At 47.0% G+C, this 22,921-nt stretch overlaps 1 protein-coding gene and 1 long non-coding RNA gene across 4 annotated transcripts in view; one reads left to right on the plus strand and one right to left on the minus strand.

Annotated features, from left to right (window-relative positions):
• Positions 1–3,371: 3,371 nt before the first annotated feature.
• The window catches only part of LOC131511051 (zinc finger protein 558), a 99,613-nt gene continuing 80,063 nt past the window's right edge, over positions 3,372–22,921 (plus strand). Inside the window, exons 1-4 of one of the 2 annotated variants that reach the window (XM_058728874.1) lie at positions 3,372–3,980; positions 10,481–10,603; positions 11,169–11,257; positions 11,900–12,026. In XM_058728874.1, coding sequence (XP_058584857.1) covers positions 3,962–3,980; positions 10,481–10,603; positions 11,169–11,257; positions 11,900–12,026 — 358 coding nt within the window. In that variant the 5' untranslated portion in view covers positions 3,372–3,961. The remainder of the gene's footprint in view (positions 3,981–10,480; positions 10,604–11,168; positions 11,258–11,899; positions 12,027–22,921) is intronic. The other variant, XM_058728875.1, reaches the window with a different exon arrangement.
• LOC131511083 (uncharacterized) overlaps positions 17,819–22,921 on the minus strand; it is a 63,425-nt gene continuing 58,322 nt past the window's right edge. For both annotated transcript variants that reach the window (XR_009261334.1, XR_009261333.1), the window contains one exon: positions 17,819–21,304. This is a non-coding gene — a long non-coding RNA (uncharacterized LOC131511083). The remainder of the gene's footprint in view (positions 21,305–22,921) is intronic.

The following is a 22,921-nucleotide window of genomic DNA, read 5'->3' on the forward strand; positions in this document are numbered from 1 at the left end:
CCTCCCAGATGCCCCACACCACATTTTCTTTATTCTTTCATCCAACAATGTACAATTAGGTTGTTTCCAACTTTGGCTATTGCAAAAACTGCTGCAGTGTGTTTTCTCAAATGTTTTCCTGGAACTTAGTGAGATTGAAAAAATCTTTTTCTTATATACATCAGCTAATGTCATGAATTACTTTCCTAAATTTCTAGAGTTTAAATATTTGCCACTTTATAGATAAATCTTGCCTAATTGTGATTTGTGTTGATATTAGTTCATTAATAATTTAAGAGTTTTCTCATCACATATTTTTCCATAACAGCTTTCTGTGTGTGTGTTCAGGGAGTTTGCGTATGATATGGGGATTCCCTAATTCTTGAATATGTAGTAGCGTTTTCTAGTAAACTTTTAGGATAGGAAGTGTCTTCCTAGGTCTGAGGCAGAGAGCAGAAAAATAATGTGATTGCTCTACTTAACTATATTCAAAGAAAACTGTAGTTTTATTTAATCATTAAAAATCTTTTTTAATGTTTATCTTTGAGAGAGACAGAGTCAGAATGCAAGTGGGTTAGGGGCAGAGAGAGAGGGAGACACAGAAGCAGAAGCAGGCTCTAGGCTCTGAGCTGTCAGCACAGAGCCCGACGCGGGGCTCGAACTCACGAGCCGCAAGATCATGACCTGAGCCGAAGTCGGACGCTCAACCGACTGAGTCACCCAGGCACCCCTTATTAAATCATTTTTTACATACTCATTGTTTATTTGTTAGAATGGCACATATTATTTTATTAGTGAAAAGAGAATTCAATAAATAATTTTAAAATAAGAGGCTATTGAGAACTTCTAAGAAATATGAAAATTTTAGCAATTTGCTACCATCAATTTCTTCATTTGTTAAATGGTGAGAGAGATAATAGCATCTTCCTTACAGATTTGCTGTGAAAATACTCAGGAGTGATGTACCTAAAATGCTTATCAGGTACATTGGAAAGTAATGCTCTCTTCATTTTTCCACAAGGATGATTATAGCTTTTTTTTTAATGCTTGAAGATTGAAGTTTTCAAAATACATTCTATTGTTGCAAAGTGAATCATTTTTAGAAATTCTCCTTACAGTTTGATGACCCCTTTGAAATACAAATTTAGGCTTCTGGCCTTGTGTGCATGTGTGTGTGTCTGGCTATACGCTTATGTCTTAAATAATACTTAAAGCTTGTAATGAAAAGCTACTCTCCTCATTCTTTTCTGACTCCCAGAAACAACTTCTTTAGTTTTCTGGTTGTACCTCTGTATTTCTAAATGAGCTCCTTATACAGTGGTTTCATTTTTCAGCTTTTGACTTTTTCTAAGTACTTATCTGAAAAAAATAGCATGTAGTTCTCTTACATATCTTAGGACACAATCCCCTTGTCCGATACAATTATTTAATGAATTAATACAAACCAAAATTCAACGTCTGTTGTTTTATCACATAAATGTTTAGCACTTTATGACATGTGAATCCTATCCATTGATATGCCATGTAGGATAATATGAAGACATTTCTTGTTTTTTCTTTTGACCTTAATTTTTTTTTAAAGTTCATTCATTTTTGAGAGACAGAGTGCAAGCGGGGAAGGGGCAGAGAGAGAGGGAAACACAGAATCTGAAGCAGGCTCCAGGCTCTACGCTGTCAGCACAGAGCCCAACGCAGGACTCTAGAACCCACTGTCCGTGAGATTGTGAGATCATGACCTGAGCTGAAGACAGACCCTTAACCGCCTGAGCCACCAAAACATCCCAATCTTTTGACGTTTTAAATGGTAAAATTCTCATTTCCTTTTCTTTTTTTCCTATCAATTCATCACTGGTTTATCCCTCTTCACCAGAAATTTAAGTCTCTTTTCAGTAGATCCAGATGCATGAGACGGTTTATCCATTTCTGTTGTTGCTTGGGGACATCCCTATTAGGCTTGAGCATATTACCTACGTGTTGGGGTTATTACTGAGGATCACCATTATACACAATGCTTGCTAGCTAAAATGTAACACGGGGATTTCTGGTCTACTGCACGTAGGCTTGGGAGGGGCGTGGGTCTCTTGGAATGTCCCAGGACTGCGTAACCGGCCAGGGCCAGCCTTCCCAGGTGTTTTTGCAGTCCTTGTCCGGAATTCCGTTATCTATACATTGTATACAAAGTTTAACAAAACAGTAGGACACATAACCCTTGCTGCTTATCTCTGATTTGATTTGTCTCTTGGGATTGTTCACCTTCAAGTCGTGCATCTTTTTAGCATGCCTGAAATGTTACACGCCCTCTGTACACAACAAGCCAGCCGAGATTTGTGATTGGCCTGACTCTGCAATAAATGAGAATACAAGTGAGGCGAACAGGATCTTGGTCTTCGTCTGCGAACGTTGACCTCCATGCCTTCTCCTCTTTCTTAGCAAACTGTGGAGTAATCTTTCATCCATCGGCGCAGGGTTTGCTGGCCATTCCCAGCATATATGCATATACACACTATATCTATAAAAATGGAAGAGAAGAGGACGTCTATCTCTGGGCAAAGGACTGAGAGACCGTGCTGGGAGTGAGGGTATTTTACTGCCTTGTGAATGTATGACCTAGTACCCTCCCTGTCCCCTCAAAATTCTTAAAATGGCGCTAAGGCAAGTTGTAGAGAAACGAATATACGTATGGTCTCATTTTTAAATAAAGACAGCAAACATATACAAAAAATTAAAAGCCCTAAATATGGGCACGTCGTTCTACAGCGTTATGTGAGGCTGTGTGAACCTGCAGAAAGGACTGCAGAAAAGTTGTTTCTTGGGCAGCCTGCTGCTAGTACGGTCTAGGCACCCACGGGAAGCCCCGCCTCCAGCCCCGCCCCTGGAGCTGATTTCCTCCCACTGTCCCGCCCACCCACCGAGCCTATTCCAGCCACACCCCTGCCCCGGGAATTGGTTTCCCTCGGCTACAACCCCGCCCACAGCCACGCCCCGGAACCAGTCTCCGCCCACCTCCCCGCCCGCCGTCACCCCGTTCCCGCCCACAGCCCCACCCACGGACCCGAATTCGGCCCGTCTGCCTGGCGCCGCCCACAGCCCGCCCCTAGGACTGGTCTCCGTCCCTGGTGCTGACGCAGCCCAGGGCCGTGGGGCCCTCCCTCAGAGAGCTAGAAACCCTCGCCCCAGGCTGGGGTGCGCGGCCGTGGCCCCCGCCCGCCCCAACCCGGAGCCCCTAAACGCCCGTCTCCGCCGCGGCTCGACAGAGACCGGAACTGGGGCGAGAGGCGGCCAGCCCGAGACCGGAAGCGGAAGCGTGGGGCGCTGCCGTGGAAGGAGCCTGCGGGGCTGGCTGCGTGGGGTGCGCCGTCTTCTTCGCGCGGGACCGGCTTCACGTGGTATGTTTGGCCTCAGCGCAACGGGCCGGACTCGGTGCGCGGCGGGCAGTCCGGAGGGTCCGGTAGGCGCCCAGGGAGGGGCGAGGGCCGCGGGCATTCCCGGTCACGGGCTCTGGCGTCCCCGCGTCCCCCCCGTCTGTAACCGGAGCCCCGTTTCCTCCCTGGGCTGTTGCCTCCGGTCAGTCCCGGGCTGCGGTTCCTCCCGACTCCGGGCGCCGCTGCCTCCTCCTTTGAGGGGTGATTTCCACCTCCCCCCTCTCCCCCAGAGGACTTTCAGCAATGTCTGGAGGCATTGTTTGGGTTGTACAAATGGGGATGTGGGGAGGCCAGGGATGCTGCTGAGCATCCCACAGTGCACGGAACAGCCCCCCACAACGAAGCGTTATCAATAGTGCCGGGGTCGGGAGATCTGCTCTAGGGCCTTAAAAGCTCTGAAGTCCTGATCAAAGTCAGCTGAGTCGCTTATCGGCGCCCTTAAGTAACAAGCCCGTGTTTAAAGTGTCTGGAGTCACCGTAAAATCTTGATCCAGCCAGATGAGTTGAGCAAGTCACATGCACACCCAGCATGACACTGCTTTCTCCCACTTGGGGTGCAGATGGCTACGTGGAAATCAGGTAAATCCAGTCACGGCCAACGTTGACACTTTAAGTAAATGAAAACGAAACAAAGATGAATGGGTGGTCTTTCTATCCAAGAACGATTACTTCCTATCAAAAGGCCTCAAAAGCGGTCTTCGTGCCTCCCCCCCCCCCCCACCCCAGTCTGTGTTAAAACCAGCTTCGAGATCCCACCAGCCTTGAAGTGTGCCATCCTCCCTGATCCGTGGGTTTCTGTGTGACCAGGTGAGCACCGCAAGGACCTTGTCACAACAGGTGCCAGCAACCTCCGCTATGCAGAGGAGAGCTCTTAGTGGGTTTTCATGCTGCTCAGGTTGTAAACGCAAAAAGCCACTAAGAGGGAGGGTATCCTAAGAAAAATTATTTGTCTGTTTGATAGATTACGTTCAAAGGAAGGATACTGAGGTGCGCGTGGTTATGTGTGTGGAAATAAGGCAGTAAATGCACTTATATGCAAATAAGTACACATTAAACAAATATGTAAATGAGTGTAACCGTAGAGAAATGCAGACTTTCTTGCATTCCATAATACTAGAAATTTCAGGATTTTATATAGAAACATAAATATATACATTTTTTGCATGTACATTAAGGTTACAAGACATCCCACTAAAGATAAGCAGGACTACTCAGCCACAGTCCTTAGACCCATTCGGTTTGACCTCTCAAGCCCTACAAATCCTCCACAGAGGTTCAAAATATGGGCACGTGGTGGGGTGGGGGGGAGTGCTTAGGACTTCTTTCTGTTAGTAATTAATTTAAAACCGAATTGACCAGCAACAAGATGTATTTTGAAGAAGTGATTTTCATTTCTTTATTTACTTAATGAGATTTACAATTATTTGGGGGAATATACAGCAACTTGTAGGTCGCAGGTTAGGGCACTAGTTTCCACAAAGATTGCCCTCTCTACCTTGCCTTTTGGTGGACAAGGAATTAACTTTATTTCTTCAAACTTCTCTGAGATAACAGTCTGGCGATTCACATCGTAGAGGATTCTGTTAAGTAATCTATTTAATTGTTAGGTTTTACTAATTACACGTATGTGTGCGTGTCCCTTTTTTGTTCTCGCTTTCCTGTAATGTTCTGGAGGGGGGATGTTTATTTGTCACGCAGTAGGTATCCTTTGAGTGCACAGTTTATGGCGACCAACCATCCTTGTGTATTGGAGAGTAAGAGGATTGCCAGGACATAGGACGTTTAGTGTCCAAACCAGGACAGTTCTGGGCAAACCAGGATGGCTCAGCATCCCCGGGAGCCAGGCCCTGAGCCAGATGCATAGAGACCTGGGAGAACCAAGAAGACCTTTTTCCATGTCCATGGAATTCACATTCTAATAGGGAATCGCGATTTTAAATAATTAATGACCGGAGTGATGTGGGAGCTTGGCCCAGAGGGCTCAGTGGCGGAAACAGGGAAGCCTTCTGGAGAAGGACGGATATTTACCTGGAGAGCTGAGGTTGGGGTCAGGTTGAACTAGCTGTAGGGTTAGCTGGAGCGAGCATGTGGGAGTGTTTTCAAGAGAGCGTTTCAGGCCAAGGGAACCGCATGAAGATAACCCCTGAGGCAGGAGAGAGCCTTGTGTGCTCCACGAGCTGGGAGGACAGGAATGGCTGGGCCGAGACGACAAAGTTGGGGGGCAGGGGGTGAGCCAGCCCAGAGCAGGGTAGGCTGGACCACATCAGGTGTTAGATTAGACTCTGTTCTAGGACCAGTGGAAAGACACTAGAGATGTGAGCCCTGGGAGGATGTGAGTCACAGCTGGTCTATGCATGTGGGTTAAAATGGACTTCGGATTAAGAAGGAAGACTTGATGGGGCACCTGGGTGGCTCAGTCTTCAGGTTAAGCATTTGACTTCGGCTCAGGTCATGATCTTGCGGTTTGTGGGTTCGAGCCCTGCATCAGGCTCTGTGCTGACAGCTCGGAGCCTGGAGCCTGCTTCGGGTTCTGTGTCTCTCTCTCCTCTCTCTCTGCACCTCCCCTGCTAGTACTCTCTCTCTCTCTCAAAAATAAATAAACATTAAAAAAAAATTTTTTTTCAAAGAAGGAAGACTTAAGAGGCAAGACAGGGAATGGTAAGAAGAAGTTTAGGAATAAGATGATTGTTCCCTAGGCTTGATGATGGTTGTGGAGAAAGAAAGAAATGGGAAGAAGAGACCCAGGAGCGTAGAACTGAGGAAATGTATGATGCTTTCATTGATGCTTGTATTTTGTGTGATGGGACAGGGCACGTACTATGCCCCTAGTTCCTGTCCATGCAAACCTGCAGGCATCCCCTCACCCGAGTCCATCCTTTCCCCCCACTTTGCCACCCACAGGCCCCCTCCTCCGCATCCTGAAAGCAGTCGGGCCTGAGTGTGTCCACAGCTGCCCTGTCCATGGCGGTAGCCACTAGTCACCTGGAGCTATTTTAATTAAAACAGTGGGAAGAGTTCTTTTCTCGGTCCTACTGGCCACGTTTCAAGTGTTCAGTAGCCACATGTGGCTTGTGGCTGCCAACTGGATGGAGCAGAATTAGAGGACATTTATGTCATCACTGAAAGTCCCGTTGGGCAGCACTGATAAGTGACCCATCATCCAGCACTGACATACATCCAGGAGCAGGAGTCACTGAATCTGTAAACTGAGCAGAGACCCCTCCTGCCTTCTTGTGAGGTTTCACCTGCCAGGAGACCTTGATGGGGGGACTCGGAGCCTAAAAGTGCCCCAGGCACCTTCTCAGTCTGCTTTTCCGCTTGGGGCCCTGGGGGTGGCTGGATCCCAGCCCTCTGACTCCTCAGCTCAGTGACTGGAACTCATCCTGACTGCAGATTGGGTCTCCAGTGGGGAGAAAGGAGACATCCTCCACCTGCAGAAGGTAAGGAGGGTCCACAGCAGTTGTCTGGGTCTGTTGGACTCACACCAAGCCTTAGGGAAGGTTTGGTGTGAGAGGCTGTATTCGTTTACTGTGGCTGCTCTCACCACTTACCGGTACTTAGTGGCTTAAAGCAGCACAGATTTCACCTGCCATTCTGGAAGTCAGAAGTCCGAAATGGGTCAGCAGGGCTGCATTCCTTCTGGAGGTTCTAGGGGAGACTCGGTGTCCATGTGTTTTCCATCTTGTAGACGCCTCCTGCATTCTGTGGCTTGTGGCTCCTTCCTTCACTTAAAGCCAGTGGGTAGCATCCTCAGATCCCCCCCCCTCTCTCTTTCTCTCTCTCTCTCTCTCTCTCTCTCTCTCTCGTGCTTGCATCACCACCTTCTTCTCTGACCTGACCTTCTTACCTCCCTCTGGTAAGGACTCTTGTGATGACATTGGGCTCACCTGGATAATCTCCCCATCGCAGGATCCTTACTTTAATCACATCTGCACAATCCCTTTTGCTATGGAAACTCACATATTCACAGATTCTGAGGAGTAGAATATGGACACCTTTGGGGCACGGGCATTAATCTGTCTGCACACAGGCCTGGGAGGCAAAAATGCCCCGCAGCTCTTTCTTTCCACCTGGCCCAACCAGACTCTTAGTGGCCAAGGTTCCCCTCCCTGCTCGTACAGACCTTTATGGCTTGTATCTTTTGGGTACAGGGAAGGCACACAGAGAGACCTCAGGAAGCTGGTTTTATGGAGTGACATTTGATTCCCTAACTCCAGAGAAAAGAGGTATTCATTCCCTTTTTATAAAAAGGAAACATTCCATATACACTGCTTTGAACATTGATTTTTTTTTTTCCACTTACATTTATTGGAGGGGCACCTGGGTAACACAGTCGGTTGAGTGCCGACTCTTGATTTTGGCTCAGGTATTATGTCACAGTTCATGGGATCGAGCCCCAAGCTCCATGTTGTCAGCACAGAGCCTGCTTGGGGTTCTCTATCTCCCTCTCTCCGCACCACTCCCTGCCGCCCCCCCCCCCGCCAATAAATAAATAAATTTTTTTTTTTTTAATATTGGAGATAAGAATATCAATACCTAGGGATCATCTCTTTCTTTTTTGGCTGCATGTTTCTTCATTCTGTGGATATTCCGTAGTTTATTGCACTAATTCCCTATTGATGCTCAGTTTTATTGTTTCCAGTCCTTTGATGTTACACGTAAGGCCATTGTGAATAATCACAGCCTGCCTTTTAGTATTTGTGTATCCTTGAGATCGGTTCCTAGGAATGTGATTGGCAGGGAAAGGGTAAATGATTTTGCATTTTGCATCAAATTGACAATTTTCCTTCCGTAGGAATTGGGCCCCAGTTGCATATGAAAGTGCCTTTTCAGACATCCTTGCCAATAAAAGATGTGGTCCACCAGGTCTTTGTCGATCTGACAGATTAAAAATGGTGCCATCGTAGCTACAGTCTCCCGTCTCTGTGGTTATGAAGAAGATCAGTGGTGATTCTGTCAAGGGTGGCGTCCTTGAAATGGTAGTGGTGGAAGCCAGAGTGTCCTGGGTTGAGGAGCCAGTGGGACGTGAGAAAATGAGACAGAGTGAAACACTTTCCCTGGGCTCACGGAGAGAGACTGGTACCAGAATGAAGACTGCCCTTACGATAGATTTATTTCACTACTAAAAACACTGCATGGGGTTTGAATGGTGTGGGAGGGGGTCCGGTGGAGGAGGAGAGCGGGAGGGGAGGGCAGACAAGAGACCGCCCACAGCGTGCAGCCCCTAAGAAGGCAGGTGGGAGGAGCACAGATCTGAGCCGCAGAGCCCGGCCCGCACCCAGGAGGGGAGACAGCTCCCGGCTTGTAACAGGAGGGAGGGCGGAGGCCGTGGTCACGTGGCCATTCTGGCGGCTTCCGAGGAAGCGAGATTCCTTCTCGCGGGGGTTACTGTAAGAAGTAGGAGGCAGGGCCGTCTGCGCAAAGTGAGGGTGTGTGTATCTGTTGCCACCTAACCGATTGTTCCAAACCTCGGTGACTTAAAACGATGATGATCATGTATCAGATCTCATGGTCTTTGTGGTTCAGGAGTTCAGGACCGCTTCGCTAGAAGGTTCTGGCTCAGGGACTTTCCTGAGTTCCTAGCGGGCTATCAGCCGGGCTGCAGCCATCTGGAGCCTGGACTGGTGCCGAGGGTTCAAGGCCAAGGCGGTTCGCTCCCAAGCGGGCAGTCAGTGGTGCTGCTGGAGGGAGGCCTCGGTTCCTCTCCAAGTTGGTCCCTCCATGGGGCTGCCCGAGTTCCTTGTAACGGGGCTTCCCCCGGAGCAAGCGGTGCGAGAGACCAAGCAACGCTGCAGTGCCTTGGAGCACCCAGCCTTGGAAGTCGCCCCCAAGGCACTCTTGTGACCCGGGTCAGCCCGACGCGGGCGGGTGTGGACACCAGGAGGCTTGGGTCATGGGGGCCAGTCAGGAAGCTGGTTGCCGTGGAGGGCGGAGGGGAGGGTGTGCGAGGGGTAAAGAGATTAGAGGCCTGATGGTGGGGAGCCTCACGGACTTACAGGATGTCCTGCAGGGTCAAGGCTGTTTGCATGTTGGTGACCGTGCTTCCCCAGAGGTGGTGGCATGACAGCCCTACCGCGGGGAGGTGCCCCGGACGCTGCCATGGAGCCGGCAGGTCATTGGAACCGGGCTGGGCGCAGCTCTGCTGGGCGGGGGCACGGGCAGGGTGTGTGGATGAGGAATGTGTGAGTGAGGGGTGATGAAATCCAGGGGGGAAGCGTGAGATGAGAACAGGACGTGCCTGAGGCCTGATGAAGTAGCGAGGGGCGGGGGAGAGTCCTCTGTGTGGTGAAAGAACACGTGTAAGGGGCGCCGGGGTGGCTCAGTCAGTTGAGCGTCTAACTCTCCATTTCGGCTCAGGTCACGATCTCACAGTTCGCAGGATCGAGCCCTGCATTGGGCTCTGCGCTGGGAGTGGATCCTGCTTGAGATTCTCTGTCTCCCTCTGCACCCCCGCCCCCAACTCACACTTGCCCTCTTTCTCGCTCTCTAAACAAACAAACAAACAAACAAACAAAAAACACATGTAGGGAAAGAAAACATGAACAAGGACAACGTTTGGGAGGCTGGATTCAGAGAGACCTTTCTCAGCTATTGTTTTAGGTGGCACAATAGTGTCAGGTGATGACAGGGTCTAGGGTGGCGCCCAAGGTGGAAGGGGACAAACTCGTTACACCGAGGGTCGTCCTCACGCACCCTGACGTCACCCGTCATCTGAGGGCGGTGGGGCTGGGGGAGGCAGACTAGTATCAGCCTTCATCATCTCCGGTAACTAAAGGGTCGGACCTGGGAATGTGTTTGTGACAGCCACCTCCATGGGAAGAATGTGCCCTGAGACTCAGGGAAGCTGGGGATTTAGGTGGGGCGGCGGAGGCGTGTCCCGGTCGAACCGTTAGGACCCAAGAGGACGAGCTCTGGCTTCGCCAGCCCTGGTTCATCACCTGCTAAGTAAAGACCCAATACTGGGGACCCCACCTGCATGTTGAAGGAGGGCACAACGGGCAGGCTGAGATGGGTTGGTCCGCGGAAGCCCGCGGTGGGAGAGAGGCTGTGAAGCCTTCCTGTTGTCCCTTTTCCACCAGGGCCCGGCCTGAGCGCGCTGTGCCGACCAGAGGAGCGTCCGGGTTCTTCCGCTGCCCGTTGTCCGGGGAAATTCCTGTCTGAGTCACACAGGATGGCGGCCGTGGTTCTGCCCCCCACTTGTGGTAAGTCGGGGGGCCCTCAGAGTCCAGGCGGTAAAGGCCCCTGCACCACGGAGCGGGAAAGGAGGGGCCGAGCGGTGAGGCCGGAGTGGAGCCAGATGCCCGGGGGTCACCGGTCCCCGATGTGGTTCTTGGGATTTGGGATTTTGGTGGTTCGAGTGTCTGTGGAGATGTCACCTGTGTGGTGAGTATGGGAGAGCCTCTGAACCGTATCTCTGATTCTTTCTATAAACTTGGAAAAATAACAGTGGTGTCCCTTGAACTTCAGTTTCTTCATCTGTGAAATGGGACTAATAATCTCTTCCTCCAGGTCAGTAAGACCCTTGGCCCTATTTCCTGGGCCTGGGTCCTGGGTGAGACCGGGCCACTCTGACACGTGTCCTGTGAAAGCTGTGTGTGTGTGTGTGTGTGTGTGTCCACCCACACTGTGTGGGGTGGTCATGGGTGTGGCCCTGTGTGTGCGTGTCGGGGTGTGGTCACGTGCAGGTGGGTGGGGAAGCCCCCAGACTGGCGAGTCCTGGCATACAGAGCCGTCCTGGGCTCTCCTGACTCCTTTCTTCTTCTCCAGCTCAGCCTTCCCTGTACTCAGCCTCTCCTCGGAACGGACGCACAGAGGAGGAAGGGTTGGCTAAGGGCTTCCTGACCGGCTGGTTACCGGTGAGTCACTACTCTTTTTTCCAAGTCATTGTTCCTTTGACCAGAAGCTGAATTTGTTCTCCTCCAGTGACCCGGAGCCTCATGGCCAAACCAGGTGTCCAGAGGGCCCCGGGTCTCCGGGCATCTGATGGAGGGTCAGGGGCCCCCCAGGCAATGTCGTGTTTGTCAACGTTTTCTACGTTGCCAAGGTTCCTCCAGGGTCACCGTCTCCATCACGTTCTGCAGAGAGGTTTTTAGGGGAAACTGAGGAAGACCTGACTGTGTCCTAAACTCAAGTACTTGGTGACAGCTGTGGGAGAATCGCTCACCCATTTACCAGGTGTTTCTCTGATCTCTGCCATGTCCCCGGCCTATACTCAGCCCTGCAGATGGAGGGAGATCAGCTTGCAGGACTCCGCAGTCTCCCTGGAATAAGAGAATCACCTCTGTGTTAGGGGCACGTTCACCGTGGGAGCGGGCATAAGCAGACAGGGAGGAGCACCGCAGGCTGAGCCCAGAAGCGGTTGAGAGCAGAGCTCAGAACCCCGCCCACACATCTTGCGCTTCGGGTTCCCGGCCCCTGGTCCCATCGTCCTCTGCCCTTTTCCTGCCCACTTGGTGGGGATGGTCCTTGCCTAAGCCGTGATGTTTGTGACGGTTCAGCACTCGGTGACCTTCGAGGATGTGGCCGTGGAGTTCACCCAGGAGGAGTGGGCCCTGCTGGACCCTTCTCAGAGAACACTGTACAGAGACGTGATGCAGGAGAACTGCAGGAACCTGGCCTCGCTCGGTAAGCCTGACCTCATCCCTGCGTTTACTTAGTCCCGTAACGAGACTTTGTTTGTCGTAGACTCTGGGTCTAGAGTTCTTTCTCGTCCAGCAAGAGAGCGGGACACAGGATTAAAAAATGCGAGAGAGATGGCTCATGTCCAGGAGAAGCCAAGAGCCCCGATTAAGGGTCCTTGCTCCATTTTTATTAGGATCAGAAGGCTTACAAACGTGGCAATGGACGTGCACAAGGAGACCGTGAATCTGTGAACATTAACTCATGGGCGCGAGGGAAACAGGGTCTTGAAGATATGCGGGGTTAGGGGTTTGGGTTGATACAAAACAAAGTCCTGGCACCTGGCCGAAGGTTGTTTACAGCAGATGTGAGGTCCCACCTCTGTTTACCTAAACTTGCCGAGGGGGACAAGACAGACAGAGCATGCTACCTCAGGGTCACCAAGGCACCTTTCTTTTGCTAATTAGCTCCGCTCTGGGCATCTTGGCCCAGCACTGGTCTAAAGTCCTGTTTTCCTGTTTTTACCCTTCCTTCCAGTGAAAGCAGCTTTCTGCTACAGTACTAACGTGGGGGGCGCTTCCACCCTGAACATATAATCTTGTTTACCTCATACACCTTTGGTCTATCCTGGAGCCTTTGCCCCGCCCTCTCTATACCTATTTACCTAATCTTGTTTACCCAAACTTGGGTGTGAACATTCTATGGCTTTCTAATTCTTTCTGCCTTGTTAACCCATCGGTGCAAGCCCAGGGAATTCCTAAGCTTATTCCCCACAATATTCCCCACATTATTGTCCTTTTTTTTATTTTAAATTGAGGTGACATTCACATAACATAAAAGTCACTGTTTTAATTATTAAAAACTCCTTTAATGTTTGTTTATTTTTGAGAGAGAGAGAGAGTGTGAGTGGGGGAGGGGCAGAGAGAGACACACACACAGAATCAGGCTCTGTGTCAGGCCCCAGGTTCTGAGCTGTCAGCACAGAGCCCGATGCGGGGCTGGAACTCACAGAACTGTGAGATTGTGACCTGAGCCAAGGACACTCAACCTACTGAGCTACCCAGGCGCCCCTGTTTTAGCTATTTTTTTTTTTTAATTTTTAAGTGTTTATTTATTTTACAGAGATTGAGAGACAGAACACAAGCAGGGGAGGGGCAGAGAGAAAGGGAGACACAGAATCCGAAGCAGGCTCCAGGCTCCGAGCTGTCAGCACAGAGCCCGACGCAGGGCTCGAACTCACAAACCATGAGATCATGACCTGAGCCGAAGTCAGATGCTTAACTGACTGAGCCACCCAGGAGCCCCTGTTTTAGCTGTTTCTAAGTGCACAATTCAGTAACTTTTGACATAGTAGTATTGTTGTGCAACCATTAATGCTATCTAATGTCAGAACATTGTCATCACCCCTCACCCCCTCCCCGGGAAGTGGCCAGGACCCGTTACCTTCCCCACAGCCCCCTGCTGCCAACCACCCATTTGCCTTCCATTTCTCTGGGTTTGCCTGCTCAGAACATTTCCTGCCAGCAGCATTGTGATCTCTTTGGTCTGGCTCCTTTCAGGCAGCAGAATTAATGTTCGAAGGTCTAGCAGTGTTGCACCATTTTGTGGATTGGCCACGTCTTTAAAATTCACTCATGGGTTGATACACATTTGGGTGGTTTCCATTTACTGGCTGTTACAAACCTTGCTGCTGAGAATATTGGTGCACGGTTTGTGCAAACATGCGCTTTCGGCTTTCTTGGGTATGTGTCGGAGTGGAATGCTGGGTCATATGTTTAGCTTTTTGAGGAACTGCTGAACTGTCTTCCCCAGGAGCTGCGCCAAGGTGGGAGGGTTCCGATTTCCTCACATCTGCCCCAACGTTTGTGCCTCTGATGGTAGCCGTCTTCACGGTTATGAGGCAGTATTTCTTTTCATTGTCGCCCTGATTTGCGTTTCCCTCATGACTGATGACATTGAGCACTTTTTCATGTGTCGGCTGTTCTGGATCTTCTGTGGAGAATGTCTGTTCAAGTCCTTGGCCTGGTTTGAAATTCGGTTGCTTGTCTTTGTTCTTGGATTATACACATTCATTATATGTCGTGAATACTGGTCCCTTGTCCAGAATATGATTCAGAAATAATTTCTCCCAGTTGGTGGCGTATTTTCATTTTCTTGATAGTGTCCTTTGACACACAACAGTTTTAATTTTTTTTAAGTTTGTGTTTGAATTCCAGTTAGTTAACATACAGTGTAATATTAGTTTCAGGTGTACAGTGTATTGATTCAACACTTCCATACCACACCCGGTACTCATCACGACAAGTGTGCCTCTTAATCCCCATCCAAACCGCACCCCCCCCCCCCCCGACCCACAACACACGTGCTCACCACCCTTCTGGTAACCATGAGTTTGTTCTCTGTGGTTAAGAGTCTGTTTCTTGGTTTTCCCCTCTTTCTCTCCTTGTCTCTTTTTTTCCTTTTGCTCATTTGTTTTGTTTCTTAAATTCCACGTGTGAGTAAAATCATGTTTTTCCAAAGAAGACATCCAGATGGCCAACAGACCCACGAAAAGATGCTCAGCGTCACTCACCATCAGGGAAATACAAGTCAGAACCATGATGAGACACCACCTCACACCTGTCAGAATGGCTGAAACCAATGACACAAGAAACAACAGGTGTTGGAGAGGATGTGGAGAAAGGGGACCCTCGTGCGCTGATGGTGGGAAGGCAAAGTGGCTCAGCCCCCCTGGAAAACAGTTCGGAGGTTCCTTAAAAATAGAACTACCCCATAATCCAGCAATTGCTCTACTAAGCATTTACCCAGAGGATACAAAAATACTGATTTCAGGGGCGCCTGGGTGGCGCAGTCGGTTAGGCGGCCGACTTCAGCCAGGTCACGATCTCGCGGTCCGTGAGTTCGAGCCCCGCGTCGGGCTCTGTGCTGACAGCTCGGAGCCTGGAGCCTGTTTCCGATTCTGTGTCTCCCTCTCTCTGCCCCTCCCCCGTTCATGCTCTGTCTCTCTCTGTCCCAAAAATAAATAAAAAACGTTGAAAAAAAATTTTTAAAAAAAAAAAAAAAAACAAAAATACTGATTTCGAAGGAGCACACACACCCCAATGTTTACAGCAGCACTATCTACAATTGCCAACTTATGGAAACAGCACAAATGTCCAGGGACAGATGAATGGATGAAAAAGATGTGTGTGTGTGCGTGTGTGTCTACATACACACACACGCGTGCGCGCACACACACACACACACACACACAATGGAATATTACTCAGCCATAAAGAAGAATGAAATCTTGCCACTTGTAACGAAGTGGATGGAGCTAGAGAGTATTATGCTAAGTGAACTAAGTCAGAGAGAGTTTTAATTTTTATGAAGTCCAATTTATCTCCTTTTTTTTTTTTCTTTTTTTGCTATCATACCTCAAAAATTCTTGCCAAATCCACCAAGGCTATGAACATTTACCCCTGTGTTTTCTTCCAGGAATTTTATAGTTCTCTTCAATTAGGTCTTTGGTCCTTTTGGAGATAATTTTTTATGTGGCTTCATTCTTTTATCTCTGTTTACCCAGTTGCCCAGCATTGCTGTAGAAGACTATTCTTTCCCCCAGTGAATTGTTTTGCTGCCTTGTCCAAAGTTGTGTGACCACAGACTTTACGAGTTTACACTCACTCAGTTCTCGTCCATTGATCTCTGCATCTCTCCTTGTGTAAGTTCTGTAGTGTGTTCTTTACTATTGCTTTGAAGTAAGCTTTGATGTCAGGAGGTGTGAGAATTCCTAATTCGTTCTTTCTCAAGACTGTTTTGTCTGTTCAGCATCCCTTGCAAATCCATGTGAGTTTAAGGATCAGTTTGTCCAGGAGCGCCTGGGTGGCTCAGTCGGTTGAGCGTCCGACTTCAGCTTGGGTCATGATCTCACACTCTGTGAGTTCGAGCCCCGCGTCGGGCTCTATGCTGACAGCTCAGAGCCTGGGGCCTGTTTCAGATTCTGTGTCTCCCTCTCTCTCTGACCCTCCCCTGTTCATGCTCTGTCTCTGTCTCAAAAATAAATAAACGTTAAAAAAAAAATTAAAAAAAAAAAAAGGATCAGTTTGTCCATTTTGCAAATAAAAGCTGTTGGAATTTTGGTAACAATTGCACTGAATCTGTCGATTGCTTTGGTTGTATGGAAGCTATGAACCACGGGAATCTACCCCCAAAACCAAGAGCACACTTACATACTGTATGTTAGCCAACTTGACAATAAATTATATTTAAAAAAATTTACAATTCTGTTGTAATTGGTCTGTAATTGTTACATCTTCTAGATAATTTGACCTTTTAATCACTAAATAAATCATTCTTTGTGTCTTGTAGCAGATTTTGTCTTAAAGTCTATTTTGCCTGAAATTAACATAGCTACACTCTCTTTTGGCTGCTGTCTACATGGAATCTATTTTTCCATCTATTGACTTTCAACCTCTTAGTATGTTTGTTTGTTTGTTTTTGCTTACCTTTTTTTTGTATATTAAATATAATTTATTGTCAAATTGTTTTCCATACCACACCCAGTGCTCATCCCAACAGGTGCCCTCCTCAATGCCCATCACCCACTTTCCCCTCCCTCCCACCCCCCATCAACCCTCAGTTTATTCTCAGTTTTTAAGAGTCTCTTATGGTTTTCCTCCCTCCCTCTCTAACTTTTTTCTCCCTTCCCCTCCCCCATGGTCTTCTGTTAACTTTCTGAGGATCCACATATGAGTGAAAACATACGGTATCTGTCTTTATCTGCCTGACTTATTTCACTTAACATAATATCCTCCAGTTCCATCCATGTTGCTGCAAATGGCCAGATTTCATTCTTTATCGCTGCCAAGTAGTATTCCATTGTATGTATAAACCACATCTTCTTTATCCATTTGTCAGTTGATGGACATTTAGGCTCTTTCCATAATTTGGCTGTTGTTGAAAGTGCTGCTATAAACATGTGGTACATGTGCCCCTATGCATCAGCACTCCTGTATCCCTTGGGTAAATTCCTAGCAGTGCTATTGCTGGGTCATAGGGTAGTTCTATTTTTAATTTTTTGAGGAACCTCCACACTGTTTTCCAGAGCAGCTGCACCAGTTTGCATTCCCACCAGCAGTGCAAGAGGGTTCCCGTTTCTCCACATCCTCTCCAGCATCTATAGTCTCCTGAGTTGTTCATTTTAGCCACTTTGATGGGTGTGAGGTGATATCTGAGTGTGGTTTTGATTTGTATTTCCCTGATGAGGAGTGACGTTGAGCATTTTTTCATGTGCCTATTGGCCATCTGGATAGTCTTCTTTAGAAATGTCTATTCATGTCTTCTCATTTCTTCACTGGATTATTTGTTTTTTGGGTGTGGAGTTTGGTGAGTTCTTTATAGATTTTGGATACTAGCCCTTTGTCTGATATGTCATTTGCAAATATCTTTTCCCATTCCGTTGGTTGCCTTTTAGTTTTGTTGATTGTTTCCTTTGTGGTGCAGAAGCAAATTACTTATTACTTATTACTTATTACTTTGGCTACTCAGGGGCTTTTGTAGTTCCATACAGGTTTTAGGATTGCTTGTTTTAGCTTTGAGAAGATAGCTGGTGCAATTTTGATTGTAATTGCATTGAATGTGTAGATTGCTTTGGGTAGTATTGACATTTTAACAATATTCTTCCAATCTATGAGCATGGAATGTTTTTCCATTTCTTTGTATCTTCTTCAATTTCCTTCATAAGCATTCTATAGTTTTCAGCACACAGATCTTTTACATCTTTGGTTAGGTTTATTCCTAGATATTTTATGGTCCTTGGTACAATTGTGAATGGGATCAGTTTCTTTATTTGTCTTTCTGTTGCTTCATCATTGGTGTATAAAAATGAAACCGATTTCTGTACATTAATTTTGTACCATGCGACTTTGCTGAATTCATGTATCAGTTCTAGCAGACTTTTGGTGGAGTCTGTCAGGTTTTCCATGTATAATATCATGTCACCTGCAAAAAGTGAAAACTTGACTTCATCTTTGCCAATTTTGATGCCTTTGATTTCCTTTTGTTGTCTGATTGCAGATGCTAGAACTTCCAACACTATGTTAAACAACAGCGGTAAGAGTGGACATCCCTGCCGTGTTCCTGATCTCAGGGGGAAGGCTCTCAGTTTTTCCCCATTGAGGCTGATATTAGCTGTGGGCCTTTCATAAATGGCTTTTATGATATTTAAGTATGTTCCTTCTATCCCGACTTTCTCAAGGGTTTTTATTAAGAAAGTATGCTGAATTTTGTCAAATGCTTTTTCTGCATCGATTGACAGGATCATATGGTTCTTTTCTTTTATTAATGTGATGTATCACATTGCTTGATTTGCGAATGTTGAACCAGCCCTGCATCCCAGGAATGAATCCTACTTGATTGTGGTGAATAATTCTTTCTATATGCCGTTGAATTCGATTTGCTAGTATCTTGTTGAGAAGTTTTGCATCCATATTCATCAGGGATATTGGCCTGTAGTTCTTTCTTGTTTTTTGCTGGGTCTCTGTCTGGTTTGAAATCAAAGTAATGCTGGCTTCATAGAATGAGTCTGGAAGCTTTTCTTCCCTTTCTATTTCTTGGAACAGCTTGAGAAGGATAGGTATTATCTCTGCTTTAAACGTCTGGTAGAACTCCCCAGGGAAGCCATCTGGTCCTGGACTCTTATTTGTTGGGAGATTTTGGATAACTGATTCAATTTCTTCGCTGGTTATGGGTCTGTTCAAGCTTTCTATTTCCTCCTGATTGAGTTTTGGAAGTGTGTGGGTGTTTAGGAATTTGTCCATTTCTTCCAGGTTGTCCAGTTTGTTGGCATATAATTTTTCATAGTATTCCCTGATAATTGCTTGTATTTCTGAGGGATTGGTTGTAATCATTCCATTTTCATTTGTGATTTTATCTATTTGGGTCCTCTCTCTTTTCTTTTTGAGAAGCCTGGCTTAAGGTTTATCAATTTTGTTTATTTTTTTAAAAAACCAACTCTTGGTTTCATTGATCTGCTCTACTGCTTTTTTTGGATTCTATATTGTTTATTTCTGCTCTGCTCTTTATTATTTCTCTTCCTCTGCTGGGTTTGGGGTGTCTTTGCTGGTCTGCTTCTGGTTCCTTTAGGTGTGTTGTTAGATTTTGTATTTGGGATTTTTCTTGTTTCTTGAGATAGGCCTGGATTGCAATGTATTTTCCTCTCAGGACTGCCTTTGCTGCATCCCAAAGCATTTGGATTGTTGTATTTTCATTTTCATTTGTTCCCATATATTTTTTTTTATTTCTTCTCTAACTGCCTGGTTGACCCATTCATTATTTAGTAGGATGTTCTTTAACCTCTATGCCTTTGGAGGTTTTTCAGACTTTTTCCTGTGGTTGATTTCAAGTTTCATAGCATTGTTATCTGAAAGTATGGTATGCATCATACATGGTATGATCTCAATTTTTTATACTTATTAAGGACTGTCTGTAACCTAGTATGTGATCTGTCTTGGAGAATGTTCCATGTGCACTCAAGAGGAAAGTGTATTCCGTTGCTTTGGGATGCAGAGTTCTAAATATATCTGTCAAGTCCATATGATCCAATGTTTCATTCAGGGCCCTTGTTTCTTTATTGATACTGTGTCTAGCTGATCTATCCATTGTTGTAAGTGGAATATTAAGTCCCCTGCAATTACCACATTCTTATCAATAAGGTTCCTTATGTTTGTGATTGTTTTATATCTTTGGGGGCTCCTGTATTTGGCGTATAAACATGTATAATTGTTAGCTCTTTCTGATGGATAGACCCTGTAATTATTATATAATGCCCTTCTTCATCTCTTGTTACAGCCTTTAATTTAAAGTCTAGTTTGTCTAAGTATGTCTACTCCAGCTTTCTTTTGACTTCCCATAGCATGATAGATAGTTCTCCATCCCCTTACTTTCAATCTGAAGGTGTCCTCAGGTCTAAAATAAGTCTCTTGTAGACTGCAAATAGATGGGTCTTGTTTTTTATCCATTCTGATACCCTATGACTTTTGGTTGGAGCATTTAGTCCATTTACATTGAGTGTTATTATAGAAAGATATGTGTTTAGAGTCATTGTGATGTCTGTAGGCTTCATGCTTGTAGTGGTGTCTCTGGTACTTTGTGGTCCTTGCAACATTTCACTCACAGAGTCCCCGTGAGGATCTCTTGTGGGGCTGGTTTCGTGGTGATGAAGTCCTTCAGTTTTTGTTTGCTTGGGAAAACCTGTATCTCTCCTATTCTGAATGACAGGCTTGCTGGGTAAAGGATTCTTGGCTGCATATTTTTCCTGTTCATCACATTGAAGATGTCCTGCCGTTCCTTTCTGGCCTGCCAAGTTTCAGTAGAGAGGTCTGCCACTACCCTTATGTGTCTGTCTACCTTTGTATGTTAGGACCCGTTTATTCCTAGCTGCTTTCAGAATTCTCTCTTTATCCTTGTGTTTTGCCAGTCTCACTATGGTATGTCGTGCAGATGATCAATTCAAGTTACGTCTGAAGGGAGTTTCCTGTGCCTCTTGGATTTTAATGCCTTTTTCCTTCTCCAGGTCAGGGAAGTTCTCAGCTATGATTTGTTCAAGTACTCCTTCAGCTCCTTTCTCTCTCTTCTTCTTCTGGAATTCCTATGATATGGATATTGTTCCGTTTGATTGCATCACTTAATTCCCTAACTCTCCCCTCATACTCATGGATTTTTTTATCTTTTTCTCAGCTTCCTCTTTTTCCATAATTTTATCTTCTAATTCACCTATTCTCCCCTCTGCCTCTTCAATCTGTGCTTTGGCTGTCTTCGTTTTATTTTGCACCTCACTTACAACATTTTTTGTTCCTCATGACTATTTCTTAGTCCCTTGATCTCTCTAGCAATAGATTCTCTGCTGTCCTCTATGCTTTTTTCAAGCCTAGCAATTAGTTTTATGACTATTCTCAACTCTTGCTCAGTTATATTGCTTAAGTTGGTTTTGATCAATTTGTTAGCTGTCACTCCTTCCTGGAATTTCTTTTGTGGAGAATTCTTCCGTTTCATCATTTTGGCTAGTTTTCTGTCCCTGATGAGTTTTAAAAGCTTGCTGTGTGCTTTGTACCTGCAAGCACCACCATATTATAGGGAGGGTGGTGGGGGGTCATACACTGTCCAGGGCCTGGCCCTTCAGGAGGTGTTTTTTGGAGAGTGTTACTTGCTCTCTGTTGTTGTGACTTTGGTTATTTTATTTCCCTACTCGTAGTGATGTTTTGGACCCTCTCCAGGTGTGCTTTGATTTGTTCCTTGGAATAGCCCTGGAAAGGAAAACAGGAGACAAAAACATGTAAACACACAAATAAACCCAAAGAAAAAACCCAAAACACCGACTACAAGTAAAGAACAGGGTGGAGGCGGTGCTGACGGAAGAGCAGATACGAAGAGAAACGACAGGAGCGGAGGAGAAAGAAAAAATAAACATTGACCAGGCAGAGAGACTAAAAGGCTTAATCCATAGAGAAAGGAAAATAAAGAAGGAGGCGGGGGAAATGAAACAAAGATAAAGTTACCCAGACAGAGAAACTATACAGCTCGATTATTCCAGAGAGAGAGAAAGGAGTGTAAAGAAGAAGAAGGAGGTGTAGAACATGTATCAAGACAATGGATTAAATATGTCTGTTTAGACAGACCAATAACCAGAGTAACCAGCCTAGGGAAGGAAAGAGATAAGGAGCAGAAGTGGGAGGGAGAATATACCTCTGTCTCCAGAATTGACCTAGAGTTAATCCAGGCAATGCTGCATCACTTGTGGGGAGTAGCTGTCCACAGGGTCTGTGCCCCTCGGTGGATACGCAGTTACCCAGTGCAGAGGGGCGTGGCTTGGCGTCATCTGGACCCACCTCCACTGTGGGCCCACCTTGGTGCTGGGGGGCGGCAATGGTGATTCCCCCAGTCTCTTCTCCACAGACCCCGACCGGTGGACTCAGTTTGAGTCTTCCTCACTGTGTCGCGGGTACAGACGGGACGGTCCTTCTCGCTCCACCAACTCCCCTGACCCTGCGCTTGGCTAAGATTCACAGCCCCGTTCCCATGCGCTCTGGCACTGGGGAAGTGCCTCTCAGTGCAGCCCAATAGGTGGTCCCGGCTGGCTTTGTCTGTGCCACCGCACTTCAAGGAGGACTTCCATCTCCTACTGCAGACCTCGCCACTGAGCCCCCGGGGGTGGTGGACACAGGCAGGCTTTGTTCTGTCCCACCGCACTCTGGAGAAGTGGCCGCTTTCTCCCACTGCAGACTGCGCCCCTGACCTACCACCGAACCCAGGGCTGGCTCCCCTCCTCCCCAGGTGCATGAACAGGGAGCCGGCCCCAGTCCGAAGAGAGTCCTGCCGTTAGAGATGGGATCCCTCTGAGTCTCAGTACGAGGTCATTTTCCTGTGCAGATACAGTCCTACAGTTCCCTAGCCATTCTCTTCCCTTTGTCTCTCCGCAGAAGGGGATCCCTCCCCTCTGTGCCTACCCACCCTGTTCTATCTCCCCCAGTTCACAGTCACCCACCTATCCTTTCTCACGTTGTCCCATTTTCTTCCTGGTAGATTCAGTCTCTTTTCCTCCCAGACTCTTGGGGTTCAGAGTCCTTTGGCTTCAGCACTTCTTTGAGAGAGGCGGGAAGTAAGGATCCCCCTACTTCTCTGCCATGTTGACCCCTCCCTACCTCCTTCTTAGTGTGTTTAGATGTAAGTTGAGTCTCTTACGGAGAGCATATAATTGGATATTCTTTATCTGTTCTGCCCAAATCTGCCTTTTAGTTGGACAGATTAATCCATTAACATTTAAGGTTATTATTGATAAAGACCTACTTATGCCATTTTGTTATTTTCTACATGTTTTCTATCATTTTTGTTCCTCAATTCTTTCGTTGTGTGTGTGTGTGTGT

The sequence above is a fragment of the Neofelis nebulosa genome, chromosome 4, assembly GCF_028018385.1.
Source record: "Neofelis nebulosa isolate mNeoNeb1 chromosome 4, mNeoNeb1.pri, whole genome shotgun sequence".
Taxonomy (NCBI): Eukaryota; Metazoa; Chordata; class Mammalia; order Carnivora; family Felidae; genus Neofelis; species Neofelis nebulosa.